The sequence below is a fragment of the Athene noctua genome, chromosome 5 (assembly GCF_965140245.1).
Source record: "Athene noctua chromosome 5, bAthNoc1.hap1.1, whole genome shotgun sequence".
Taxonomy (NCBI): Eukaryota; Metazoa; Chordata; class Aves; order Strigiformes; family Strigidae; genus Athene; species Athene noctua.
In genome coordinates this window covers 48,434,965-48,444,177 of record NC_134041.1, presented here as the reverse complement: position 1 = coordinate 48,444,177, position 9,213 = coordinate 48,434,965, and the positions used below count along the sequence as shown (strand labels likewise).

Here is a 9,213-nt window from a genome sequence, read left to right as displayed (position 1 = left end):
CATCTATGGCAGCAGTCTGTTCTTCACAATAGTGGGTCAAGATATTTCAGTAAATGAGCTCTGTTTTGGCCTATCTGTGTCTGTAAGGTGCTTGCCTATTATATTAGATCACTCAGTACTGCTTCCCTGCCAGTCATTCGAACAAGCAGTGTAGCCTGAACGGTATTGTCAAGGCTTTTCTTTGACGTGTGTGAAAATAGAAGAGCTTGAGGTATTATTCCAGGTTTTCCTTGACTGAGTGTATGGTGAAACTTGATTTAATTTGTCTTAATGAAAGTAAGAAGCAATCCATAAACATGTATCAATTATTTTTGAATGGCCTTACTGCAGCAGTGTTCAGAGACATCAAACAGGATTAAGCAGTTTTGCAACTAGCAATATACAAGCAAAACAAACCCTTCCTTGAGGCATTTAAAATGGAGAACATTTAAACAGATCTTTGTGCAGAAGATCTGCAGAACCCTATTTGTTGCAATGGTGTAAGAATCTGAGTATGAAGCACCTTCACCATCGGGTATCATGAATCATGTACTCAGACCAGTGTACAATTTTATTTCCTACACTAATTACTCAGATCTTACTACTTTTGTTTAGGCCAGCCCCAGTGATCTACTGAAAACATCTTTGTCATTTTCAGTGTTAAGCCACAAGCTTCCAATGTGCTTTCTTTCACAAGTGTCCTGAAATCCTCCTGGTGGAGCCAGATCTCCTCTCTCCAGGTCTTTTCTTTATCAATACACTTAGATCTCAAGGCAGTCCTTTCTGTAAATTTTTATGCAAAAACCCTAACAATTCTAATATGTTTTCAATGGGCAGCCCATGGTGGCAACTATTAGACTTTCTTGCTTTAGTTCTACATTTAGCACTTTTAGGGAACTAAGATATTATTTGGTACTATCTGTCTCAGCAATTTAGTAACATGAATGTCATGGTCACTTTTATCATAACTTCAAGACCTCAATAGCCTCCTTTGTAAAGGTGCAGATTGAGTTTCAGGGATGGAAGCTCTGTTTTTCTGAGTGACACAGAATTTTTAGCATAAATTTCACCTTAATTGTTTGTTTTCTTTTCAGATGACAGCTTGCTGTTTTTAGTATTTGCTGGTTCCAAAAAGGGAAGACATAATTTCACATTTAAGTTTCACAGATGTGAGTATTTATTTTGACAATTATAAGAAATGCCAAAGATAAGAAGAGTTACCTCTCTGTTTTACTGCCACAGAGTGGGGATGATTTATTTTCACAAAGACAAGAAAAGACAGAAAAGAAAACTGCAGCTGCAACATCTTTGCTAGAAGTTGGACAAGAGTGTTATTTGCTAAACAGTACATGCCGGGAATAAAAATTAAGGTTTGTGTAATATTTGCCATGAAGTTCTAACCAGTCTCTGTAAAATATTCTAAACGTTTTGACAATGTATTTCCCCAAGGCAGGAGAAGCATATACCTCTACTTTTATTTATTGTTCCCAACAGCAGGTCCTCACCAGTCTTATATTGGTTTCCAAGAAAAGAAGATGAAAACAAAAGGAGAGAAAAAAAATACAACAGATAAATTAAAACAACAGTTTACTAAATTAGACTGGCTCAGGCAAAGAAGAACAAAAAAGGGAATACCTGTTTACTTACTACGCTGCATACTGGTGTTACCTTCCTGCCATGCATGCAAAATTGAATTAAGAAGGGGAATGCAGCAGCACCTTTAAGCTTTTATTCTAAGATGAGCACAGCTGTGATTTTCTAGAGGTGGCTGCGTGGGGGAAAGAGTTACCATGCTGGGCTGTCAACACTTTGTCCTCCAGTGGTGAAGTTGTTGTGCTGTACTCCTTAACCCCTTTCAGTCAGGGTGCTCTAAGTGAGCAAAGACCTGCTGTGTCAACAGACTCTGCAAGCATTAAGTCCTCCAGAGAGGGAAGAAGGTCCAGGATTCAGTGCAAGTTCTTTCAACACAAACACTTTGATAGATACAGTCTGGCCTCGCTAAATCAACATGTGCTGGGGAAATTGTATTTCTTTAGCTAGCTCTGATGATGTCTATCTGACATCACCTCATTAACACGGAGGCAAAGAATTGATACCAATACCCACTGTTATATTATACACTTAGTATGAATCACAGATGCAGAAGATGTTACATGATTAACACTGTTTCTGGAGGAGGAAAAATCAAACAGAGAATTACTTTAGAAGAGAAGAAAAAAATCAAATAAAAAAGTTTCGTTGCCTTTTTTAAAAAAAATCTGGAACATTTCTATATAACAAAAATGAACTATCAAAGATGAGATGCGAATAAAGTACATTGTCAGGTGTGAACAAAATAGTTTAACTTCAATAAGTTCATGAAGAATGAGAGATGAGGGCCTTAGCACAGAGTCAGAGGTATACAGAAATATGAAGAGGCTTTTACACATAGAGAGCCTAAATTACTCAAGGGACAGGATGTTACTAAGCTCAGCCAGAAAACTGATTTGATGGTATTTATTGAAGCCTAATGGCAGGTGAAAAGGTAGTATCTGAGGGGGGCGGGGGGAGAACAAACGTCAACTTGTTATTCTTGACACCCAATCAGCCACTTGTTTCATTTGTGTATGCTGTCTGGAATTTGTTAGAATTTGTAGATAGGGTCACTGAAGACAAAAGTACGCTTAGAAGGATCAATTCCTACCTTCATGAATCACTATTTTAAATATTATACATAGAATAGCTGTAGTCTCATGGAGTGGTGGATATTCTGCTTTCCCAGATACTGGGGATGTGAAGCCTCTAAAGCCACCAAGGAAAGCACCCCATCAGATTCAGCCCAGTCCTGGAAACTGTCATGTTTTTCTAGGTGTGTCCTAGTGAAAAGCTTTTCAGGAAAAGATTTTACAGAGGTATCAGCTGCTTCATCTTGCCAAGGTCTCAAGTTTTCTCTGTGATAGTATGTAAACCCCTTTCTATATGGTACATAAATTGACTTAAATTGGTTTGTCTCTTCAAAGATAAGATTATGAGAGTCAGTACAAAGAATAAGACCTTTGAGAAGGACAAAAATCAGCTGATTAACTTCTAATGAACTGTATGGGAATTTCATGTACAGAACAAAAGATGCAGTTATATCCTCCTTTCAGGTTGGAATGGGTAAGAGTAACATGCAAATAATCCTGCGTATGATCCACTGAGTACACTTAGAGAGTCACGTTCCAGAAATGTATTGAAAAGCTGTCAAGAAGAATGACTGATTTAATGAACTGTGTCAACACATTTGCAGGAAGCACCAGATTATAATTTGCTCTGCCTTAGTGACATTTTAAGCAACAGAAAAATTGTTTTTACAGTGAGTATTGAACTGTACAATCCGATCCGCTTTTATGATACGAATTTATTTTGAACAAAATTTACCCAGGTCCTATCTACTTAGTTGTTCTTCAGACACTATTTTTTAAAAAATGTATTCACATGAGGAAATATTCTCCTTTCTCCACATTTTGCCTTAATGCTTTAACTTATTTGGATGTACCCTTACCATTTCTAAGTATCTTTTTCTTCCTAATATTTACGTGCTGGGAGGAGGAACAAAGGACTTGCAGGTGTAAGTCACCTGAAGCTCAAGGCTCATGAACACATTCTGGGTGGTTAAACAGGGAAAGCCTTTATTGTGAGGCAACTAACAAAAGTGTAGGAAAACACTTTCAGCTCGATAATGGTCAAAGAGCTACCCAACTAGATCTCATCCTTACCATGTGAAACATGCTTATTTTATTATCTTAGTCAAATCAGGATGTGGAGGTGGAAGGGAAAGCAAGCAATTGAACTCCCAAACCCTGCTCACTGCCTGCTGCATTTCTGATTTTCTGTTGCCTGGCACATCTGACCCCTAGCCCTCAGTCCCGTGCATGTTCATGGGGGAGCTGGGCCAATGCAGAGTGACGTATGATGGAAAGCCTGCTTTCGAGAAGAGGTGATGCTGACAGAACGGAAGATTTCATTAAAACCAAGAAATTCCGTGAGCCAAGTATGGAAGCCTCAACTGCGATGGATTAATGCTTGAGTAGTGTCTGTAAGTGTCAGATGAGGCTTTTTCCTATAGCTGGGTACTTCCTAGATCTTTCTTCAATGCAGATTTTTATGTCTGTATGATGTGAACTCATACTGCAGCCTCTCTTACTGCCAGGCCACACACACAGTTCTTCCCTCTGTCTGGTCCATACTTGCTGTAGTATTGCTACCTGCAAGACCTCCCCTCATTCATGTATCACTGACACTGACCAATGGTTACTGATCCATCTGGGTTCAACGGTCCTCTTTTCCTTTCTTTCTGTTTCTTGTTGGAAATATAAGGGGAAACTCAGGAGCAGGTGTTTCCTGTTTTTAATCCTTACTGTCTAGCATGTTGCTATACCAAGAGGTGTAATCTGCTGACATCCCATGAGTGACTGACAATTCAAACAGCTTTCACCTGACTTGGACACAAGAATATGATTTAAAGAACGAGGAAAGCTAGTGGGTCCCAGAAATGGGCTAGTATCCAAGAGTTCAAGGAATCTGCAGGAAAGGCAGGTAATTCGAAGCAACAGGACTGTGTTGTTGGTCTTTACTGAAAGGATTACACATGGAACAGTGAATAAATTGAAAATGCTATATAAATATTAATAAATGAGAAAATACAGGTAATGGTGTTGACGTTAATTTAGTAGGAAGGAGAATCTGTAAGCTTGAAGATACAAAGAAATACTTCAGAGATGGCCGTGGTGTTGGGGGTAGATCTTACAAGGTCGGCCACTATCAACCCTCCGAGCAGCAGCCGGGGTCCGACCGGACCCGAGCCTTCAGTGTGCGCATTTCCAGAGTAGACCCAGGGACACCTCCGAACCAGCCGATGGAGATGCGGGGCTGCAGGGAGCAAGCACGCCGGGAGGCCGCCACCGGGCTCCCCTCGCCGAGCCGCTGTCACCGGGCCCCCGCCGCGGCGGCTCGGCCCGCGGCCGCTTCTGCTCCAGGCGCGGCCACCCGCCCGCAGCTTCTCGGGTGCCACCTCTATCTACAGATACAGACACATATGCATAGGGGGCTCCCGAAGCGCCCCCCCTGGGGCGGCCGCGGAGGAGAAGCCGGAGGAGCGACCGGCGCCCGGGGCCGCGGCGCGGAGGGGCCGCGGTGGAGGGGCGCTGCCCGCACCTGCCGCTCAGAGCGGGAGGAGGGAGCGGGGGGCGGAGCGGCTCCCGCCCCGTCCCCCGCCGCCGTCGGAGGAGAAGCCGCCGCGGGTGGGAGCGGGCGGTGGGCGCGGGTGGGCGGGGAGCGGCCGCCACCCCCGCCCGCCCGCCCCTCTCCCCGCGGGCCGGGGGCGATGGCGCCGTGCCCACCCGCCGGCCGCCCGGGGAGCGCCGTGGGCGAGCCCGGCTGCTCCGGGGGAAGTTGAGGGCTGGGCCCCGCGGCGGGCCGCTCCGCCGGCGGCGAGGGGGCGGGCGGCGGCGGGTGCCCGAGGAGGAGCCCGAGCACCCCGGGCGGCGGGGAGAGCCGGCGGGCGGGCGGCGGGGCTTCATGGGCAGCTCAGGCCAGCCAGCATGGTCCTCGCCCTCAACGGCAGTCACCTCTACGGTAACCTCCGGCCCCTGGTCCTGGAGGACCCGCGGGCGCTGAGCGGCGGCAGGATGATCGCCGGCTCCTGGCCCCCGCGCAGCCTGGCGAAGCTCGGGCCGTCGCCCCCCCCGTCGGCGCTGCCCACGGCGAGCCCCCTCCCCGCCAACGACTCCCAGTGCGGGGAGCAGATCCTCAGCTACGGCAACGTGGAGAAAGTTGTCATCGGGGCCGTCCTCTCCCTCATCACCCTGCTGACCATCGCCGGCAACTGCCTGGTGGTCATCTCCGTCTGCTTCGTGAAGAAGCTGCGGCAGCCCTCCAACTATCTCATCGTCTCGCTGGCCCTGGCCGACCTCTCGGTGGCCCTGGCCGTCATGCCCTTCGTCAGCGTGACCGACCTCATCGGCGGCGAGTGGATCTTCGGGCGCCTCTTCTGCAACGTCTTCATCGCCATGGATGTCATGTGCTGTACGGCCTCCATCATGACTCTCTGCGTGATCAGCATCGACAGGTGAGGTGCCCCGCGCCCGGGGGGGACTGAGGGGGGCCGCCGGCGCGGGGACCCGCCGTGAGCCGGTCTCTTGCCTCCTCCGGGTCCCTCGGAAATGAGCTGCAGACGTGCTAAAAGCAGGGAGGGAGGCGAAGGCGAGCCTCGCAGCAGCCTCTCCTGTTCGAAGGAGCCCGCCGGAGCCGTGCGCGCTGCCTCCCGCCCCCCAGCCCAGGTCCCGAGTTATCCCCGGGGAAACTGCTGTCCTGACAGGGTCCAGGGTCCGAACAAAACCGGAGTCAGGCTGTGGCTCTGTACAAGTCATGGGACATTCGTAGAGGCTTTAAAATTTGCAACATAGGTCTTTAAACTGCTTTCTACCACAGCTAGATTTGAGCTGATGCTTCCGAAGCTGGTGACAGCGTAACCTCACCGAGTTCAGTGGAGTTTTACCAGATCAGAGAAAGCGCAGGAATTACATCTTATTAGGGACAATCCCAGAAGAGCTCCATTTCAACTAACAGAACCATTTTGGACAAATAACGTTTTGTCTGAAGGTAAAATTGCTTTCCAGAATTTGCTTTTAAGAAATTCTACTGCCCTCTTAAAAAACAAGCTATGCTTATTGACATTTAGCTTCTTCCAAGAGGTGCAGGCACTGGAGTATTAAGGAGGTGTATGCAGACTGCAGAAGAGGATCTCAGGCATTGATTTTTGATGTTAAGGCCATAACTAAGTTCTCACATTTGCTCATGTCTAAGCTCTCCTCTGCAGAGGAAGGCTAACAGATTCCTTTATTCCATGCAGGTCCCATTCTAAAGTAAGTTACAGCCTGTAACTTTCCTCTTCCACAGCCTAAATCCCTTGCCAAGAACTTTATTATCCAGAGGAAGACCGTTTTCGTTACAACTTAATACAATTAATATTAATTGAAAAACTTCCTAACCAGACTGTAGAAGTAGTTTATTAAGTCAAATATCTGATAACAGTAGCCTTGACTGTCTACTTCAGAAGGTTTTTGGAAAGAACTCTGCATTAGGTGTCTGCAAAGAAACAGGCTTCCAAAAGGGTTTCCCACAATAACTGGAGGTTGTTTCATGCTGAGGAACGTTATGGTTTATATTAATTTCAAAACTTTTTTTTTAATATATGCATCCCCTGATTCAATGCTCTTTATTTTGTGACTTCTAGAATGGCTAGCAGTTACCTGAATGCTGCAGAGCTTCTTGTAGCAATGAAATCCACATACGGACTTTCACTGAGTGTCAAAGGGTGGGGTGTTTTTTGGTTTTGTTGACTTGAAATTTGCTTTTAACTTCATTCCGGTATTGTAAGAAAATATGAATAGGCTTATCTACCTTCCCAGTGTTATTCTTGGTTTTCCTATCCTACCTGTTTTTAAGATAGGTGATTGCATTTTTCCACTCTCTCCACCTAAAGTATTTCCATTCTTTGATTGTTCTTTATGTCCATCTCTGAGCTCTCCACCTCCATTTCTAATAAACTTTTGAAGACAGTTTAACATATAATTATGTTTTCTTACCCAATGCTTTCTTACCCAAGTCAGGATGTGTGACTGGTTTTGTACTGTGACACTGAAGTAATTTAGTTTTACTCTTTTTCATTTCTTAGCTTAACATTTAAGATCCCTGCTGTATGCTGAACAGGGTCTTTGAGTGAACTGGTCACAGTGATGATTGCATCTCATGCTGTCTTCTTTTCATTCTCCCTCCACTCCCCTCTCCCTTCAAAGTGGCAACAAAAGATACAGCTATGTATTTAGAACAGAATATAACCTATTATGAGTGACTGATCTTCATTAACAAGTGCTGGGTTAAACCAGAACTATTCTCTTATCTCTGCATTCCTACTTATATCACTGAATCTTTATTGAACATGATCTCTTCATAATTCATTATACTGTTGTCTACTCCCTACTTGAAATCAAAGTTCTGTGAATGATGATGCTTTAACCTCTGTCACCCAAATCCATTATATAGTTAAGATAGGTGATATAAATAAAAGGACGCAAGCCAGCAATTCATTAGCAAAATGTCTCTACCACCTGACAGTAAAGAATTAAGAAATCTCTATGATTTGTAATCCTATTTAAAATTAAATAATCTTACACTGTTTTAACACTGCTCAGTCAGGCCAAAGATTACCTTGGGATGTTAGCTAATCTTTGAATAATTAATATGTACAAAATACGCAAACCAGGAAGAAATGATGAAAATTAAATGTTAATGATGAAATGTTGCCACTGTAGCATTGATTTTAATGGTGCTATCTTACTGGCAATTGTTCTTACACTTACATAGTTAGGAAAGCCTTGAATGATCAGTGAGGGAGATTTATCTCTGAAAAAATTAGTACCTCAGATAAAGTATTGTGTGTGGTACAGGAGCTTGCAAATCACAGTGTATGTAGTGCATTGAGGGTCAGACCATTTTCACAAGGACATTTTTCAATGGGTTCGATGGAAACACTTGCATGTGTGTCAGGTGGAGAAGATCTCCAACGATACAGTCCTTATTATCTCAGTGCAAAGAATACAAATACAAGATGAACCAGGAAATCCAGAAGAAGGGAAGGAGAGAATGAAATTCACCATCTTTCAACTTGGCCGCTATCCTTGGTGCCATTTAGATATGCTTAAGCCCTGTACCACACTTAGGTGACCTGGGGTCACACAGGAGACACTTGTTTAGGGAGAAGGGTTAAGATAAGGCAAAAAGGAACATTTTTGAAGAATAATTGTGAATTGCACTGCCACCTGGGTCTTCAGGACAGTTTAGAAAGCCTTTGTTGTGATTCAGTAAAGTCTTTCCTGAAGGGAGAGCTGAGGCTGTTGCAGGCAGTGCAGAGACAGCAAATAAGTTGGATATTTTAAATTTTTCATTGTTAAACCTCTAGGTTCTTCCTGAAGCAGATATGAGAATCGGTTGAAGGTAAATAGCTGAAAGAATGTTACTATTGAATTAATCTCTTTTTTTAAAAAAAATGAAGAATTTGTTACAAACTGCTAGGCAAGGTTTGTAGGGAGAGGTAATATCTTTTATTAGACAAACAAATACAGCTGGTAAAAAAGAGGCTTTGAGGCCCTTCCAAACAGGATAAAATGAGTAGATTGAAGAGGCTTTTTGATCTGTTTCCCTTGCACAAATATG

General features: G+C 44.4%; 1 protein-coding gene across 2 annotated transcripts in view; it reads left to right on the top strand.

The window, feature by feature from the left end:
• The first annotated feature begins 5,404 nt into the window (after positions 1 to 5,404).
• The window catches only part of HTR7 (5-hydroxytryptamine receptor 7), a 36,833-nt gene continuing 33,024 nt past the window's right edge, over positions 5,405 to 9,213 (top strand). For both annotated transcript variants that reach the window (XM_074908379.1, XM_074908380.1), the window contains exon 1: positions 5,405 to 6,067. In XM_074908379.1, the coding sequence (XP_074764480.1) occupies positions 5,541 to 6,067 (527 nt within the window). In that variant the 5' untranslated portion in view covers positions 5,405 to 5,540. The remainder of the gene's footprint in view (positions 6,068 to 9,213) is intronic.